This window comes from Oncorhynchus gorbuscha, linkage group LG03, assembly GCF_021184085.1.
Source record: "Oncorhynchus gorbuscha isolate QuinsamMale2020 ecotype Even-year linkage group LG03, OgorEven_v1.0, whole genome shotgun sequence".
NCBI classification, from domain to species: Eukaryota; Metazoa; Chordata; class Actinopteri; order Salmoniformes; family Salmonidae; genus Oncorhynchus; species Oncorhynchus gorbuscha.
Window position 1 is genome coordinate 99,099,415 of NC_060175.1, and position 20,042 is coordinate 99,119,456.

Consider the following 20,042-nt stretch of genomic DNA (forward strand, 5'->3'; position numbering starts at 1 on the left):
TATAATTATGTACAATTCTGGCAAATTAATTACGGTCTTTGTTAAGAATAAATGCTCTTCACACAGTTCGCAATAAGCCAGGCGGCCCAAACTGCTGCATGTACCCTGACTCTGTTGCACAGAACGCAAGAGAAGTGACAATTTCCCTAGTTAAAAGAAATTCATGTTAGCAGGCAATATTAACTAAATATGCAGGTTTAAAAATATCTACATGTGTATTGATTTTAAGAAAGGCATTGATGTTTATGGTTAGGTACACATTGGTGCAACAACAGTGCTATTTTCAAAAATGTGCTTGTTAATAAATCACCTGTTTGGCAAAGTAGGCTGTGATACAATGATACATTAACAGGCACCGCATCGATTATATGCAAAGCAGGACAAGCTAGATAAACTAGTAATATCATCAACCATGTGTAGTTAACTAGTGATTATGTTAAGATTGATTGTTTTTTATAAGATAAGTTTAATTCTAGCTAGCACCTTACCTTGGCTCCTTGCTGCACTCACATAACAGGTAGTCAGCCTGCCACGCAGTCTCCTCGTGGAGTGCAATGTAATCGGCCATAATCGGTGTCCAAAAATGCCGATTACTGGTTGTTATGAAAACTTAAAAATCGGGCCTTCCCGATTAATCAGTCGACCTCTAGACTGTTGACCTCACCCCAGGGTCAATCTACTTTTAACGGTTTAAGGTTTATGAAAGTCTATATTTGAGGTGGGTTGGAAAAATGTTAGAAAATGTAGCAGCAATACTATTCAATAATAAAAGTAAAATAAACATGCTTTAAGCAAGGGGGTGTGTTATTTGTCAATATACCACGGCTAAGGAGTGTTCTTATACGTAACTCGGAGTGCCGGGATACAGCCGTTAGCCGTGGTATATCAGCCATATAACACAAACCCCAGAGGTGCCTTAGTGCTGTTATAAACTGGTTACCAACGTAATTAGAACAGTAAAAAGTCATTTTTGGTCATACCCGTGGTATACGGTCGGATATACCACGGCTTTCAGCCAGTCAATCAGCATTCAGGGCGCGAACCACCCGGTTTATAATGACGTTTATTACAATCTTGTCTGCAAATGATAGGAAATACGCTTATCAACGACAAAGTATAGGAGGCACTTTGTCATTTTTCTTCTTACCTGATCATAATGTAGACAGCAACTCATCAAGTTCTCTAGAACACAAAATGTTGAACATAAGGAATCAGGCGGTAGGCTTATGGCTCAACGCAACGGTGTCTGAAACCAACGCAATGTAGGCTGTTCAAAATTAGTGCGCTGTATAGGGAATTAGGGTACAATTTGGGACGCGTTGACAGTTTCGTTGTTGACCCTGCTTTAGAGTAGAATCTTGAACTTTATGAACATTTGTCAAATCATAACTATTTTTCTTCAACGTGTAAAAAAATATATAGAAAATATGGGGGGGAGGGGGACAAATCCTCAATAACTAACAGTTAATTTAGCATTGGGTCAAAAGGCCCATCTACATTTTGAATCGGCCAACAACTCTCTAAAAGTTCAGAAAGAGCAGTCTCTATTGATGGCACTTGTTCATTCAGGTTTGATTCATCAAGCTCGTCGCAAGCAGTTCCCTCATGCATCTCTTCAATGGTTCTTGGTGTCCCTCTCCCCCTTCTTGTGGCCTTCCTTTTGGTACCCCTGTCCTCCTCTTCCTCCTCCCACTGTTCATTCAGGTTGGATCCATCATGCTCTTTAGTCACACTTCCTGTATACATCTCTCTGGCCTGCCTTTTGGTCTGCCTGTAGTCTTCTTGTTGCTACCGCCCTCTTCTGCCCCTGGGTTGAAGTCTGAGTCACTGTTGCGCTCACTCTCCCCCAACTCCTCAGGGTCAAAAGTCAGGCGTTTCCTCTTCCTCCTTGCCCTCTTCACTCTTTCCTGCCCAGACCCTGCATTAGTCTTTCGATTCTCCTGGATCACTAGCTGTTGTTCAGTCAGAGTGTCTGAGTTAGAGACTGGCTCCTGTTTCTTCTCCTTGGTCCCAGAGGCAGGGTCCGGATGGGAGCGATGGACGTGACTTTTCAGACTCACGTTGTGGTTGAAGTACTTGTCACAATGCCGGCACTTGTACGGCCGCTCGCCAGTGTGAAGGCGCATGTGAGACTTGAGGTGGCTCGCCTGGTTGAAGGAGCGCTGGCACTCGGGGCATGTGTAGGGCTTCTCCCCGCTGTGGACTCGCATGTTTCTTTCCAGGTTGCTACTCCTTGTAAACTCCATTTTGCCGATGTCGCAAATGTACCATGTGGGCCCTCTTGTGGCTTTGAAGGTGGCTGTCCCGGGCTTTAATGTCGGTGAATCGTATGGGGCAGTCGGGACATTCATAGGGCTTTTCTACATGCGGGTGACTCTCCTCATGCCTCAGCTTCTCCGGCCTGCTCTGGAATGGCTTGAAGCAGTACTTGTGCACGTAGCCTGGCTTGTGGATTCTTTGGTGAATGTTGAGAGGTCTCGTTAACAAACCGCTTGCCACAGTCCTGGCAGACAAACGGCTTGGCATGCTCGCAGACGTGAGCCTTGGAGCCTTTGATAAACGTGCCACAATCCGGGCAGAGCGCCCGGGAATCCCATTCGGAATCTGAGGCTAGAAGAGCACTTAACTCAACCTCGGGTTGCCACTCCACATCGGAGCCCTCCTTCTCCTGAGTCTCCTCCTCCTCTTCCTCCTCCAAGGACTGACGTTGACATATCTTCTTCATGGCTTTGTCGTCATCATGCATACGAAAGGTTGTCTCAAACACCAGGGTCTGAATGTCCTCCAGACCCTTGTTGCAAATATCGCCATCGTAATTCTCCAACAGAAGATCCCTGTCCTCCGCTGTCTACAAGGACAATGAACAATAATGAGCAACTCCTCTACCAATATATACACTTAACTACTGGCTAGACAGAATCCCAATGCAGAATGGGACATTGACCAACCGCCCGATTTCACTTAGTTAAAATGAAGTAGCCATATGGCTGACGACAATTGTAGTTATTGGTTAACTTGACAAACACCTCATCATTAAGAATAGGCTGGTTTCTAATGGCTTGTGTGTATTTGTATTCATGCATTGTATAGTGAAAAATGATATAGGCTACCTTCAGGGTCTGAGAATTGAAGGTGCAAGTTGGGCCAGTTGAGGAGTCAGTCAGAGTGTCAGTGGATGTGCCAGTTGTTATGCCAATCGAAGCATCAGTTGTGCCAGTCGATGCTGCAGCTGCTGAAGAGGACAGGTATCTAGCTGGGAGGTTAAAGGGCTGGCTCTTCCATTGGCTCCGGTGGTCACAGTGGTTGCAGAACTGGTTGATGGTGAGCAGGGTATCATGGATGAACTTGTCGACGCTGCAGGAGAAGCGACAGACAGGACAAGTCTTAAACAACGGAAGAAGGCAGTCTTCGTAGACCACGTACTTCCTGGCCATGTACACCGCAACAGAGTGTAAACAGGAAGACAATTATGTATTTATAAATAATCACAAACTATCACAGATCAGGATTTGCAAGCAGGCCACACAATGAGACAGGTCAAAGGTCGTTATGCATATTTGTATGACAATTTTCAGCTGAATAGTTGCTCGTATTACTTAGGCTATGGGCCCAACATTCATTAGCCAATTAATTTACAATAAGTTTCCCACTTTAACAAAAATAACATGTACAGTTGAAGTCGGAAGTTTACATACACCTTTAGTCAAATACATTTAAACTCAGTCTTTCACAATTCCTGACATTTAATCCTAGTAAGAATTCCCTGTCTTAGAACAGTTAGGATCACTGTTATAATTAAGTCTATGATTTGATATAGCAGTCTGACTGAGCGATGGTAGGCAGCAGCAGGCTCGTAAGCATTCATTCAAACAGAACTTTCGTGCTTTTGCCAGCAGCTCTTCCCTGTGCATCAAGCATTGAGCTGTTTATGACTTCAAGCCTATCAACTCCCGAGATTATGCTGGTGTAAATGATGTGAAATGGCTAGCTAGTTAGCGGGGTGCGCGCTAATAGCGTTTCAATCAGTGACGTCAATATCGCTCTGAGACCTTGAAGTCGTTGTTCCCCTTTCTCTGCGAGGGCCACGGCTTTTGTGGAGCAATGGGTAACGCTGCTTCGAGGGTGGCTGTTGTCGATGTGTTCCTGGTTCGAGCCCAGGTAGGGGCGAGGTGAGGGATAGAAGCTATACTGTTACACTGGCAATACTAAAGTGCCTATAAGAACATCCAATAGTCAAAGGTTAATGAAATACAAATGTTATAGAGGTAAATAGCCCTATAATTCCTATAATAACTACAACCTAAAACGTCTTACCTGGGAATATTGAAGACTCATGTCAAAAGGAACCACCAGCTTTCATATGTTCTGAGCAAGGAACTTGAACATGTTTCATTATTTGAGGCTAAATTGATTTTATTGATGTATTATAAAGTTAAAATAAGTGTTCATTCAGTATTGTTGTAATTGTCATTATTACAAATAAAATAAATATATGTGTATATATATATTTTTTTTTTTAAATTACGAACGATTAATCAGTATCGCCTTTTTTTGGTCCTCCAATAAATCAGTATCGGCGTTGAAAAATCATAAAATCGGTCAACCTCTACTCCAATACCTTAACTTTGTTGTCCTTAAGCCATTTTGCCACAACTTTGGAAGTATGCTTGGGGTTATTGTCCATTTGGAAGACCCATATGCGACCAAGCCTCAACTTCCATGCTGCTTCAATATATCCACATAATTTTCCTACCTCATGATGCCATCTATTTTGTGAAGTGCACCAGTCCCTCCTGCAGCAAAGCACCCCCACAACATGATGCTGCCACCCCTGTGCTTCATGGTTGGGATGGTGTTCTTCAGCTTGCTAGCCTCCCCCGTTTTCCTCCAAACACAACGATGGTCATTATGGCCAAACAGTTTTATTTTTGTATCATCAAACCAGAGGATATTTCAAAAAAAAAAAAAAAAAGTATGATCTTTGTCCCCATGTGCTGTTTCAAACTAATCTGGATTTTTTTTTTATGGCGGTTTTGGAGCAGTGGCTTCTACCTTGTTGAGCGGTCTTTAAGGTTATGTCGATATAGGACTCGTTTTACTGTGGCAAAAGATAATTTTGTACGCGTTTCCTCTAGCATCTTCACAAGGTCCTTTGCTGTTGTTCTGGGATGGATTTGAACTTTTCACACCAAAGGACGTTCATCTCCAGGAGACAGAACATGTCTCCTTCCTGAGCGGCATGACGGCTGTGTGGACCACATGGTGTTTATACTTGTGTACTATTGTTTGTACAGATGAACGTGGCACCTTCAGGCATTTGGAAATTGCCCCCAAGGATGAAACAGACATGTGGAGGTCTACAATCTTTTTTCTGAGATCTTAGCTGATTTATTTTGATTTTCACATGATGTCAAGCAAAGAGTACTGAGTTTGAAGGTAGGCCTTGAAATACATCCACAGATACACCTTCAAATTGATTCAAATGATGTCAGTTAGCCTATCAGAAGCTTCTAAAGCCATGACATAATTTTCTGGAATTTTCCAAGCTGTTTAAAGGCACTGTCAACTTAGTGCATGTAAACTTCTGACCCACTGGACTTGTGATACAATTACAGTGAATTATAAGTGAAATAATCCGTCTGTAAACAATTGTTGGAAAAATGACTTGTGTCATGCACAAAGTAGGTGTCCTAACTGACTTGCCAAAACTATAGTTTGTTAACAAGAAATGTGTGGAGTGTTTGAAAAACGAGTTTTAATGACTCCAACCTAAACTTGACTTCAACTGTATATACCAGTTCACTTCCTTCCGTGGTACGTCCTCCATAAAGGAAGTATTGACTCAGACATTCTTCCGGATTGGCCAGACTTGGACGGCTGTAAAATCAGACACAATACAACACCATGTAAAAACACCAATTCATTCCAGCTGAAAAGGAGGAGGTTTTTGATAATATGTTTGTCAGTATCAGCAGAGTAGGCTACCCTGTCATTTATCGTATTAAAAAAAGATTCTGCTAATGTCTCCAGTCATATAAAGTGTGGTAGGTTTGAATGATTTTTCCTGTGCGAATAAAGACGCGTATCTGATGTAGCCTCGGCCTACTCTATGCTATACGTCCTCAGACATACATTGAACTGTCTTTTTTTGCCAACAGTGATTGAGTTATATGATTAGCCTAAATTATGACTATCCAATCTACTCATCACATTACAAATAGGCGGCTCCCTTTCATAAGTATGCAAATGTGATGCACGGAATGCTTTACTATAAAAAGGTTCATTTTGATGCGCAGATTCGGACTTAACTTCTCTGGCACTTCATTATAAAAAAATATATATATCGAAGCCAAATCCGACGAAGTGACTGTTCGTTTGGAAGAGCGAGCAAAGAAACAAGTGTTGCCTTGCAGCCAACTACTGCACAATCTCTTGCTTTTGCTCGTCGTTGCCTAAAGTGAAGTTGAACGCAGTTCTTCTTCGGTGATGTTATGGCGAACTACACGCAAAATGTATTATCGCCACCAACAGGACGGGCGTGAATAAATTAACAAAATAAAATACAATTTTAAAAATGGTGGTTGTCATAATACATAACTAAATTAGCCAAGTGTAACTAGCTATAGTATATAAAAAAAGAGTTGAACACATTGAATTTACCCGGTTTATTTTCATCACTGATGATGTTCTTGACGTTATGTTTGCTTGCTCAGAAACAGAGGTTGAAATGTCAGGCTTCACATCGGCACAGCACATGGTTTCAGTCGCAGTCTCATTCTGAATCCTGCCTTCCACTGGTTATTGCCATCGAAGTCCTCCGGGGTGAAATGAGCACCGCATACAGTAGTGGCCGTGGTTCCCTTAATCCAATCCACTCGCGTCAACCGGACAAACCGATCCCACTTATCTTTTCATCTTTGGGCCACAAATGAGTCTTAACCCCGTCCTTGTGGGTATTACTGCACCCAGCAACAACACACTTCCTTGGCATATTTAACTCTTTTTTTAAGCTGTTGGGTGAGTTTATTAAAACTCTTTTGGGTCTTAAATTAAAACTACTACTCGCTCGACTACCAAACGCACAGGACAAGAGGGTTGCCAGGTTTAGCTCAAAAATGTGGACTAATTTAACTGTCGATCTCATGCCTACTCAAAACCCGCCCTCAAGCCCTGACAACTACCCCCAGTTTAACAGTAACCAGAAGTGACACATTTATCCAATTATCCCTTGTATCATAACGTTATCGAGCAAATGAAGAAGGAATATCGACACAATTTGTAAGAAGCAAAATTCGGTTTTCCATCCAAATAATAATGATTGCAAGCTAACGTAACCAATAAAGACATTTTAATATGTTGCAAGAGAAAATATAATTCGCCTTTATTAAACTCGCCAGATCATTTTCATCAATGGATGTCGATTTAACTCGTGTAACTTTTATTGTAAATAAATCCCTTATGCGCATAACTATAGATACATCCAACAGGAAGGTTTGAAGGATGAGTTGGACAGAGGATGTCAAAATCTCTGCAAAAAAACACTTGTTCGGAAAAAAAATAAACTCCTGCTATTTTCTGACAATTGTGCCATTGTGTGTCAGATGTTACGACTACAACCCGTGATAAATAACCTAATTGTGCCATTGTGTGTCAGATGTTACGACTACAACCCGTGATAAATAACCTAATTGTGCGATTGATTTGTAATTTCAACAGGCATAGGCTAGGCATTCTCACTAAAATCTAGGTTTATGACTGTAATTCAATTGTGCCATTGTTTTGTTAGCTAGATGCAGGTAGCCTATAGCCCCTGGTAGTTTACAGTTGAATTGGCAAGATGTAAAATGAACTATTTAGCCGTTTGCTTTGTTCAAATTGACAGACTAATTTATTCAACATGAATATTGAGGCCATTTCGAGGTAAGAAGTGCTTCTGTTGCCCAATAGCGTGCTGGAATAGTTTATATTCAATCACTGAAAATATATTAATAATATGGATAGGAACTGAATAGGCCTACAGCTAGTGTTTTATTTTTATTTTTACCTGTAGCCTAATCTGACTGACTGTTACAGTCAATCTAATGTATTCTAACAGCTGATCAGCAATTGCGATAGAACTGTGACCATGATCACAATTGATAACTTCCAATTTCATTAACTAAACATGGCCATTCATGACTGCATAAGAACACAAGGCTACAACAACAATACACTGTGAAGTTATAAGCTATTTATTACATCCGTTTGTCAGCTCCAGGCAGGCTACACAAGTGGCACAAATTGATTTGCAATGACTCCAGCCATATCGTCATTTCAACATATTTATTGATTCAGATGGTAGGCTAATGTAGCCTACATAGGTATGTTAATTAATAGGCTACTTAATGGTCAACAGAAATTCAAATGTAATTCAAATGTGGTAAACCACCTCTGAGCGAATTTATCTAATGCGCTCTAGAGCGCCTTAAAGTCGTTTTCCAGTGCTTTGTCATAATATTTCATGATGCCCATCAGTTCTAGGGCGTTAATATGTTTGATGGAAAAAGATTTTGAAATAGGTGTCTCTATAATGACAATTTAAAATAGTCTACCTTCCAACTGGTAAAAAAAAAAGTTGTAGTGACTTGCACACGCATGCTGCTGTCTTCTCTCACCCACGTGACTCGGCTGCCTGCTGCAGCGCTGGTCTCTACACACACACCCCTCTGGCCCTCTCCACCACTCACGCACTAAGTTACATTTAAGTGCTATATTGGCATGGGAAACATATGTTTACATTTTCAAAACAAGTGAAATAGATAATAAACAAAAATTGAAAAAATGAACAGTAAACATTACACTCACAAAAGTTCCAAAGGAATAGAGACATTTATGTCTATATACATTGTTGTAATGATGTGCAAACAGTTAAAGTACAGAAGGGTAAATAAATAAACATATGGGTTGTATTTACAATGGTGTTTATTCTTCACTGGTTGCCCTTTTCTTGGGGCAACAGGTCACACGTCTTTCTGCTGTGATGTCACACTGTGGTATTTCACCCAATAGATATGTGAGTTTATCAAAATTAGATTTGTTTTCGAATTCTTTGTGGATCTGTGTAATCTGAGGGAAATATGTCTCTCTAATATGGTCATACATTGGGCAGGAGGTTAGGAAGTGCAGCTCAGTTTCCAGCTCATTTTGTGGGCAGTGAGCACATAGCCTGTCTTCTCGAGAGCCAGGTCTGCCTATGCAGCCTTTCTCAATAGCAAGGTTCTGCTCACTGAGTCTGTACATAGTCATAGCTTTCCTTAATTTTGGGTCAGTCCCAATGCTCAGGTATTCTGCCACAGTGTACGGCGAAATAGCATTCTAGTTTGCTCAGTTTTTTTGTTAATTCTTTCCAATGTGTCAAGTAATTATCCTTTTGTTTTCTCATGATTTGGTTGGGTCTAATTGTGTTGCTGTCCAGGATCATCTTGCTTATGGGACTCCAAGTTCATCTCTCTGTAGGGGATGGTTTTGTTATGGAAGGTTTGGGAATTGCTTCCTTTTAGGTGGTTGTAGAATTTAACGTCTCTTTTATGGATTTTGATACTTAGCGGGTATCGGACTAATTCTGCTCTGTACACAATATTTTTTCTGAATTCCACATGCAGGCTCACTTTGGCGTTTGTCCCATTTTGTAAATTATTGGTTGGTGAGCGGACCCCAGACCCCACAACCATAAAGGGCAATGGGTTCAATGGGTTTATAACTGATTCAAGTATTTTTAGCCAGATTCTAATACGATTCTAGTATGTTGAATTTTATGTTCCTTTTGATGGTGTAGAAGGCCCTTGTTGCCTTGACTCCCAGATTGTTCACAGCTTTGTGGAAGTTACCTTCTGCGCTGATGTTTAGGCCGGGGTGTGTGTGTGTGTGTGTGTGTGTGTGTGTGTGTGTGTGTGTGTGTGTGTGTGTGTGTGTGTGTGTGTGTGTGTGTGTGTGTGTGTGTGTGTGTGTGTGTGTGTGTGTGTGTGTGTGTGTGTGTGTGTGTGTGTGTGTGTGTGTGTGTGTGTGTGTGTGTGTGTGTGTGTGTGTGTGTGTGTGTGTGTGTGTGTGTGAGAGAGAGAGTGTGTGTGTGTGTGGAGAGAGAGCGAGAGAGAGCGAGCGTGAGAGCGTGAGAGAGAGAGAGAGAGCGAGAGAGAGCTCTAGGGCAACGGTGTCTAGATGGAATTTGTGGTCCCTGCAACTGGACCTTTTACTGTCAGGGCCCAGGTCTGACATAATCTGTGCAGAAGATCTAGGTGCTGCTGTAGGCCATTCTTGATTGGGGACAGAAGCACCAGATTGTCGGCAAACAGTAGACGTTTAACTTCAGATATCATGGCTCAGGATATGACCCAGATACAGACACATGAGGAGGATAGTACCAGTCTCAGAGTTTATTATAGTACAAGGGGCAGGCAAAAGGTAAGTCGAGGCAGGAAAAGAGTCATAATCCAAGTCAGAGTCAGGCAGGTACAGAACAGCAGGCAGGATCAGGACGGGTAGAAAGGGCAGAACTGGGACAACTAAGAATGAAAAAACTAGCGCATAGGAGCTTTCTGGTAGGACAAGACGAACTGGCAACAGACAAACAGATAACGCAGGTATAAATAAACACGGGATAATGAGGGGAGATGGGAGACAAGTGTAACAGATGTGACATCAGATTCTAGTAGGGTGAGGCCGGGTGCTGCAGACTGTTCTAGTACCAATTAGTTATATATATATATATATGTGTTGAAGAGAGTGGGGCTCAAGTGGCATCCCTGTCTCACCCCCAGCCCTGTGGAAAGAAATGAGTGTTTCTTGCCAATGTTAACCGCACACTTGTTGTTTGTGTACATGTATTTTATAATGTCATATGTTTTTCCCCAACACCACTTTCCATCAGTTTGTATAGCAGACCCTCATGCCAAATTGAGTCAAATGCTTTTTTGAAATCAACAAAGAATGATAAGACTTTCCCTTTGTTCTGTTTGTTTGTCAATTAGGGTGTGCAGGGTGAATACACCTTTTTTCGGTTTGTATTTTATGCTGTAGTTCAATGTAATCGGAGAATCCAGTGGGTTCTGGTAGTCTTTAATAGTTGATTTTAAGACTTGTATTTGATCATGTAAAAGTTTTTGCTGTTTGTTCTTTTGTTATAGAGCCGGAAAGATCGGAGAAGTGGTTTGTACATCTCCGTTTTGGACAGATAACTTGTTGTTGTGTGTTCTCATTTTCCCAGAGGTGGTTGGCTTCTATGGATTCCACAATTACATTGAACTGATTGCTGACACGCTGTTCTGTCTTTTTCTGTATTGTTTAAGTGAATCACCATAGTGAAGGCGTATGCTCAGGGATTCTGGGTATACTGTGACATTAGTGCTAGTACAAACTCGGACCCGAGTGCAGCGAAACGCAGAGGTAAGGGTAAATCCAGAATATTTACTTAAGGTCCTCATCGCAAGGGCACACGAGAACACTGAACAAGACCTGAACAACTGACCCAGCCCACAGAGGAACTTAAAATAGTCATCCAGCAGGTGATCCCAATAAGCCCAATCGGGGTCACCTGGATACTAGGAGTAACCCACCGGTGCCCTCCAGTGGCAACCTCAGGTAGTACACCCGAGGGAGAAAACCTCAGGTAGTACACCCGAGGGAGAAAACCTCAGGTAGAACACCCGAGGGAGAAAACCTCAGGTAGTACACCCGAGGGAGAAAACCTCAGGTAGTACACCCAGGTAGGGGGAGAAAACCTCAGGTAGTACACCCGAGGGAGAAAACCTCAGGTAGTACACCCGAGGGAGAAAACCTCAGGTAGTACACCCGAGGGAGAAAACCTCAGGTAGTACACCCGAGGGAGAAAACCTCAGGTAGTACACCCCTCAGGTAGGGAGAAAACCTCAGGTAGTACACCCGAGGGAGAAAAAGTACACCTCAGGTAGTACACCCGAGGGAGAAAACCTCAGGTAGTACACCCGAGGGAGAAAACCTCAGGTAGTACACCCGAGGGAGAAAACCTCAGGTAGTACACCCGAGGGAGAAAACCTCAGGTAGTACACCCGAGGGAGAAAACCTCAGGTAGTACACCCGAGGGAGAAAACCTCAGGTAGTACACCCGAGGGAGAAAACCCTGACCTGACTGTCTCTATGCTTTTTTGGTTGGATATGTTTTTGCATTCTTCATCAAACCATTTGTCATTCAAACCATTTGTCATTCAAACCATTTGTCATTCAGACCATTTGTCATTCAAACCATTTGTCATTCAGACCATTTGTCATTCAAACCATTTGTCATTCAGACCATTTGTCATTCAGTTTCTTAGGTTGTCTGATTGACATTTTTAGATTTGATAGGGAAGCTGAGATGTTAAATGTACTGTTTCAGTTTTCTGCTGCCAAGTTTACACCTTCACTATTACAGTGAAATGTTTTGTCCAGGAAGTTGTCTGAAAGGGATTGAATTTGTTGTTGCCTAATTGTTTTGCGGTATATTTCCACACTACATTCCTTCCATCTATAAAATGTCTTAATAATATGCAGTTTCTTAGACTTTAATGCCTCACGATTTGAGTATTGTTCTTTACAAGTAGACTGTGATTTTGCTGTGATCTGGTAGGTGTGTCTGTGGACTGACTGTTAACGCTTGGAGAGACTGGGTTGAGGTCAATGATTAAGTAACCTACAGTACCACTGCCAAGGGATGTGCTGTACCTCCCCTCGAAGCCTACCATTGACTATGTACTATTTTTGTTGGTTGTTTTGTCATAGTTGTGTCTTGGGGGGTGTATGGGGGAGGGAATGCTGTCACCTCCAGGTAGATTGAATATGTCCGTAAACATAGAAGACCGCTCCGAGTACCTCTCCTTCACCGGCATTGTTTTGGGTTGGACTCTTTAATAATTTCAATTGCCCTTGCCCCATTTATAGATCATACTGTAACATGTTTTGTGACTTTACATGCATTGCGATATGTCATTTACTGGAAATGTAATGGCAAAACATACCTTTTTTTTGGGGGGGGGGGGGTGTTCTCATGATTGAAATCACAGTTGAAATGTTCAGACTGGGTAGGGTTATACTTTACAAACATATTTTCTTTCTGTAGTTCTCAAAATCCAATATATAGTAGACAAACCAGTTTAAAATCTATAGGTTAACCAAATGGCTAAGTGTTGTACCAATAAGCACATTTGGATTAAATGGTGGTCAATTGTAATTTAAACAAATGAGAAGAGAGTCCTATGAAACATATGACTTAATATGAAAGGTATTTCTAAATGAAACACTGATTAGGTTTGGTGAAAATGTTACTGTGTGGTTTTTGTGTGTTGTACTTATTAGTAAATTAGAAAATCTGCTTCAAGTTTGGAAAAAACAGCCTTTTGATGACCTGCTTTGAGTTTTGTACTAAGAGTTGTGAAAGTTTACCACATACTTGTGATGATAGTACCTAAGTGATTATATAAATCTTTGGTCACAGCACATCAGTCCTCACTGACCAGTTTGGCTTTTCACAATCAGACTGTGTGTGTGTGTGTGTGTGTGTGTGTGTGTGTGTGTGTGTGTGTGTGTGTGTGTGTGTGTGTGTGTGTGTGTGTGTGTGTGTGTGTGTGTGTGTGTGTGTGTGTGTGTGTGTGTGTGTGTGTGTGTGTGTGTGTGTGTGTGTGTGTGTGTGTGTTAGACTGTAACTGTGTATAAAGAGAAAAGGAAGGTAACTAATCATTTCCCCATGAATATGAACATTTGCCCCACGATGATGAATCAGTGTACCATGCATCCCACTATCTGTCTCTGTTTCCCCATAATGAATCAGAGAAAACTATCTGTCTCTGTTTCCCCAATGATGAATCAACCATAATCATTTCAGTGTGCCCATGAATATGAACATTTGCATCCCACTATCTGTCTCTGTTTCCCCACGATGATGAATCAGTGTACCATGCATCCCACTATCTGTCTCTGTTTCCCCACGATGATGAATCAGTGTGCCATATCAGTGTACCATGCATCCCACTATCTGTCTCTGTTTCCCCACGATGATGAATCAGTGTACCATGCATCCCACTATCTGTCTCTGTTTCCCCACGATGATGAATCAGTGTACCATGCATCCCATCAGTGATGAATCCATGCATCCCACTATCTGTCTCTGTTTCCCCACGATGATGAATCAGTGTACCATGCATCCCACTATCTGTCTCTGTTTCCCCACGATGATGAATCAGTGTACCATGCATCCCACTATCTGTCTCTGTTTCCCCACGATGATGAATCAGTGTACCATGCATCCCACTATCTGTCTCTGTTTCCCCACGATGATGAATCAGTGTACCATGCATCCCACTATCTGTCTCTGTTTCCCCACGATGATGAATCAGTGTACCATGCATCCCACTATCTGTCTCTGTTTCCCCACGATGATGAATCAGTGTACCATGCATCCCACTATCTGTCTCTGTTTCCCCACGATGATGAATCAGTGTACCATGCATCCCACTCATCCCACTATCTGTCTCTGTTTCCCCACGATGATGAATCAGTGTACCATGCATCCCACTATCTGTCTCTCCACGATGATGAATCAGTGTACCATGCATCCCACTATCTGTCTCTGTTTCCCCACGATGATGATCTGTTCACCCTCATGATGATGAATCAGTGTACCATGCATCCCACTATCTGTCTCTGTTTCCCCACGATGATGAATCAGTGTACCATGCATCCCACTATCTGTCTCTGTTTCCCCAATGATGAATCAGTGTACCATGCATCCCATGATGAATCAGTTACCATGCATCCCACTATCTGTCTCTGTTTCCCCACGATGATGAATCAGTGTACCATGCATCCCACTATCTGTCTCTGTTTTGTGCATCCCACTATCTGTCTCTGTTTCCCCATGATGAATCGTTGATGAATCAGTGTACCATGCATCCCACTATCTGTCTCTGTTTCCCCACGATGATGAATCAGTGTACCATGCATCCTATCTGTCTCTGTTTCCCCACGATGATGAATCAGTGTACCATGCATCCCACTATCTGTCTCTGTTTCCCCACGATGATGAATCAGTGTATGCATCCCACTATCTGTCTCTGTTTCCCCAATCAGTGTACCATGCATCCCAAATCTGTCTCTGTTTCCCCACGATGATGAATCAGTGTACCATGCATCCCACTATCTGTCTCTGTTTCCCCACGATGATGAATCAGTGTACCATGCATCCCACTATCTGTCTCTGTTTCCCCACGATGATGAATCAGTGTACCATGCATCCCACTATCTGTCTCTGTTTCCTCACGATGATGAATCAGTGTACCATGCATCCCACTATCTGTCTCTGTTTTCTGATGAATCAGTGTACCATGCATCCCACATTTAGCTCAGTTGGTAGATGAATCAGTGTACCATGGTGCTTGCAGGGTAGTGGATTGAATCAGTGTACCATTCCTATCACATGATGAATCAGTCCCAAGTCTCTGTTTCCCCACGATGAAAAGATCATAATATGAACTTGTATGCATTCACTACTGTAAGGTTGCTCTGGATAAGTGTCTGCTAAATGACTCAAATGTTAAAACTCAGACCTCCATTTACATTACATTTAAGTCATTTAATCAGCAGACGAATCAGTGTACTCTTATCCAGAGCGTCTCTGTTTTCTAACTTCACAAATTGGTGCATTCACCTTATGACATCCAGTGGAACAGTCACTTTACAATAGTGCATCTAAATCTTAAAGGGGGGGGGGGGGTGAGAGGATTACTTATCCTATTCTAGGTATTCCTTAAAGAGGTGGGGTTTCAGGTGTCTCCAGAACTACTGTATATTAACATGGGACATTCCTCCAAAAATAACTTTTGAGTGGATTGGACAAGTAATTCTGTGCAACATTTAAGATTCATTCTCACCATTTCACTTCTCTTTCTCCCATGCTGGGTTTTCCAGAGCTAGAAAGCCTACGCCGGCCCTGCCCTGGCACAGCTTGGCAAGTAGGCACAGTGGTGCCAGTTTCCAGCTTGGCAGAGCCATGAGGATGATGGCCCTGTGTTTTACCCACTGGAAGAGCGAGCTGGACCGGGCTTGAAACAGACAGCAGGTCCTGGAGCAGAGATGTACTCTACCAACATGCACATATTACCTCAATTACCTCGACTAACCGGTGCCCCCGCAGATTGATTCTGTACCGGTACCCCCTGTATATAGCCTCGCTACTGTTGTTTGATTGTTGCTCTTTAATTATTTATCATTTTAACTTCAGTTTATTTTAGTAAATACTTTCTTAACTTATTTTTCTTAACTGCATTGTTGGTTAAGGGCTTGTAAGTAAGCATTTCACTGTAAGGTCTGCTACACCTGTTGTTTCGGAGCATGTGACAAATAAAATGTGAATAGATCTTTTTTTTTTTTTTGTTGACTGAACCAGACACTTAAACTCACCGCTGTCACCATGTACCACTGGAGAACTGCCACTAGAGGGCGCACAGCGCTCAAACACCTCAACAGAGGAGCAATAATGGCAGCTGCAGCATCCCTTCCCATTACACACAGTTCCCACTAGCCTGGACACAATCCTAAAGTTTTATTTAAACCCCTTTGGCCCAAATAAGTCGCAGAAAAAAACTGAATTAGATGATTAATATCATTCTATAATTTATTATCAATGATTGTCATTCTATTTCTATGGAGGAAAAAAAAATACTTAGCCATACCAAGCCTCTCAGAGGTAAATTACTTCCAGTACTACCATACTCATCCAAATCTTTCAGTTCTACACGACTGCACATTGGATAGGCACGGTTTAGGGGTTACATCTGGACACATTTAGTAGAAACTAAAAGAACATCAACACAGTGACATCTTCCTGGGTTGAAAGGAAAATGACCTAATGGGCCTCATTCCTCTGTGTTGTACTTTCCCAACAGTCAGTAGCCAGTGTGTGTTTGTTTCAGTGGAGGGAGAGGACACACATCCAGAGCAGTCACTATGCTGTGTGTACAGAGATAGAGAGGAGAGGGGCATGGGAAGTACTGCTAACCTGGGGGCACTGGACCAAAGATAGCAACATATTTGGTATCATTCTCTAACACAATGAACGGAGGGACTGTTTAACATGATTGATATCATTCTCCAACACAAACAGAGAGACTGTTTAACATGATAGGTAATTTATTATCTTCTAACACAAACAGAGGGACTTTTTAACATGATTGGTATCATTCTCTAACACAATGAACAATTTCAAGAATGTCAGGTAGACATAGTTGGTCTTGTACATGTACGTGGAGTGGAGCACATCCACCATGTATCAATGCTCACTGGCCTTGGTCAACTCAAAGTGGAGGTTCAGGTCTTCCCACTGGCTCAATATATGAGAGACCGCAGGCTCAATCCATAGCCAACGTGTGGCACACACTGGTAGTCTGCAGGGGTTTCTGGCCACAATTAATGGTGTCATACACTGCTTTGTACACCTCGCACCATTTTGGGGAAATCGAAAACCAGTTGTAGGTTTCCCTGATTAAGTACTCAACACTCCTAGGGATGGTTTCTTTGGATGCTGCACTGACAGCCAATTGTAAAGACTGGCACACACAGCAGATGAGTACCAAATTGGGCAATGCACATTCTTCCTTTCAAATCTTGTGCACCCTGTTATGCCTGTTGTGCACCTTGTTGTGCACCCTGTTGTGCCTGTTGTGCACCCTGTTGTGCACCCTGTTGTTCACCCTGTTGTGCACCCTGTTGTTCACCCTGTTGTGCACCCTGTTGTTCACCCTGTTGTGCACCCTGTTGTTCACCCTGTTGTGCACCCTGTTGTTCACCCTGTTGTTCACCCTGTTGTGCACCCTGTTGTGCACCCTGTTGTTCACCCTGTTGTTCACCCTGTTGTGCACCCTGTTGTGCACCCTGTTGTGCACCCTGTTGTGCACCCTGCTGTGCACCCTGTTGTGCACCCTGTTGTGCCTGTTGTGCACCCTGTTGTTCACCCTGTTGTTCACCCTGTTGTGCACCCTGTTGTGCACCCTGTTGTTCACCCTGTTGTGCACCCTGTTGTTCACCCTGTTGTTCACCCTGTTGTGCACCCTGTTGTTCACCCTGTTGTTCACCCTGTTGTTCACCCTGTTGTGCCTGTTGTTCACCCTGTTGTTCACCCTGTTGTTCACCCTGTTGTGCACCCTGTTGTTCACCCTGTTGTGCACCCTGTTGTGCACCCTGTTGTGCACCCTACCCTGTTTTGCACCCTACCCTGTTGTGCACCCTGTTGTGCACCCTGTTGTGCACCCTGTTGTTCACCCTGTTGTGCACCCTGTTGTTCACCCTGTTGTTCACCCTGTTGTTCACCCTGTTGTTCACTCTGTTGTGCACCCTGTTGTTCACCCTGTTGTGCCTGTTGTTCACCCTGTTGTTCACCCTGTTGTGCACCCTGTTGTTCACCCTGTTGTTCACCCTGTTGTTCACCCTGTTGTTCACTCTGTTGTGCACCCTGTTGTTCACCCTGTTGTGCCTGTTGTTCACCCTGTTGTTCACCCTGTTGTTCACCCTGTTGTTCACCCTGTTGTGCACCCTGTTGTTCACCCTGTTGTGCCTGTTGTTCACCCTGTTGTTCACCCTGTTGTTCACCCTGTTGTTCACCCTGTTGTTCACCCTGTTGTGCACCCTGTTGTGCACCCTACCCTGTTGTGCACCCTGTTGTGCACCCTGTTGTTCACCCTGTTGTGCACCCTGTTGTTCACCCTGTTGTTCACCCTGTTGTTCACTCTGTTGTGCACCCTGTTGTTCACCCTGTTGTTCACCCTGTTGTTCACCCTGTTGCTCACCCTGTTGTTCACCCTGTTGTTCACCCTGTTGTTCACCCTGTTGTGCACCCTGTTGTTCACCCTGTTGTTCACCCTGTTGTTCACCCTGTTGTTCACCCTGTTGTTCACCCTGTTGTGCCTGTTGTTCACCCTGTTGTGCCTGTTGTTCACCCTGTTGTTCACCCTGTTGTTCACCCTGTTGCTCACCCTGTTGTTCACCCTGTTGTTCACCCTGTTGTTCACCCTGTTGTTCACTCTGTTGTGCACCCTGTTGTTCACCCTGTTGTGCCTGTTGTTCACCCTGTTGTTCACCCTGTTGTGCACCCTGTTGTTCACCCTGTTGTTCACCCTGTTGTTCACCCTGTTGTTCACCCTGTTGTTCACCCTGTTGTGCACTGTTGTGCCTGTTGTTCACCCTGTTGTTCACCCTGTTGTGCACCCTGTTGTTCACCCTGTTATTCACCCTGTTGTTCACCCTGTTGTTCACCCTGTTGTTCACCCTGTTGTTCACCCTGTTGTTCACCCTGTTGTTCACCCTGTTGTTCACCCTGTTGTGCACCCTGTTGTTCACCCTGTTGTTCACCCTGTTGTTCACCCTGTTGTTCACCCTGTTGTTCACCCCAGTCATCATGGACGCATTATCAGTTCCAATACTCTGAAGATTTTATTTTTTAAATCTCTCAACTAAAACTCAACTACCGCCTTTGCTATCGATCTGGCATCGCCCCCCTCCAATTCAACCAGCCCGAGAAATGTGGACACACCAGTTCTTTTTTTAGCACTGAAATACCGAATCACCACACCCAGGTATGTCGAGACACTGACATCAGTGGACTCATCCAAAAGGAGACTGAACTTCTCATCTCCCCACATCTGATGATACCCTTTGGAGAAAATAAGGAGCCAGTACTCCCCTAATCATTTCTGTGCACTTGGAAGTGTGTTGTTGCCACAGAATCTGAAAAGGCAGCTTTGCAAGCCATACTTAAATGGTCGCATGGTCGCAGCGAACAATGCTCCGCAGTGGCCATTGCCATAGGAGCTTCTGCGCTCTTGCAGTTATCCACTTTCTTAACCAACTGTGGTAATGTAGACTGTGTTGTGGGGTTGTACGGTTTTGATTTATTTATATGCAATGTTTTTTGATGTCATACATTGTTGCAAGCATATCTGATTTGCAGTAGGCTCAGTATGCCTGACAATCATCCCCAATTACTGGCTTCAGCCAACCTTTAAATTCAG

At 43.2% G+C, this 20,042-nt stretch overlaps 1 protein-coding gene across 1 annotated transcript; it reads right to left on the reverse strand.

Annotated features, from left to right (window-relative positions):
* Positions 1-561: 561 nt before the first annotated feature.
* On the reverse strand, positions 562-19,428 carry LOC124018007 (bromodomain-containing protein DDB_G0270170-like). Its single transcript, XM_046333262.1, has 4 exons — positions 19,205-19,428; positions 5,770-5,877; positions 3,111-3,354; positions 562-2,848 (listed from the first exon to the last, which is right to left on the reverse strand). The coding sequence occupies exons 1-4, from the start codon at positions 19,426-19,428 to the stop codon at positions 2,381-2,383; spliced, it is 1,044 nt and encodes a 347-aa protein (XP_046189218.1). The 3' UTR covers positions 562-2,380.
* Between the last annotated feature and the right edge of the window lie 614 nt (positions 19,429-20,042).

What these genes read in the sequence shown, in the direction of transcription:
- LOC124018007 (XM_046333262.1), bottom strand. Translation starts at nt 19,428, where the DNA reads ATGACTGGGGTGAACAACAGGGTGAACAACAGGGTGAACAACAGGGTG. An exon ending in AACAACAGGGTGAACAACAG is followed by an intron (nt 5,878 to 19,204) that starts GCACAACAGTGC and finishes CTGATTTTACAG; the next exon opens with CCGTCCAAGTCTGGCCAATC. An exon ending in ACAGTTGAAGTCAAGTTTAG is followed by an intron (nt 3,355 to 5,769) that starts GTTGGAGTCATT and finishes CTTCTCCTGCAG; the next exon opens with CGTCGACAAGTTCATCCATG.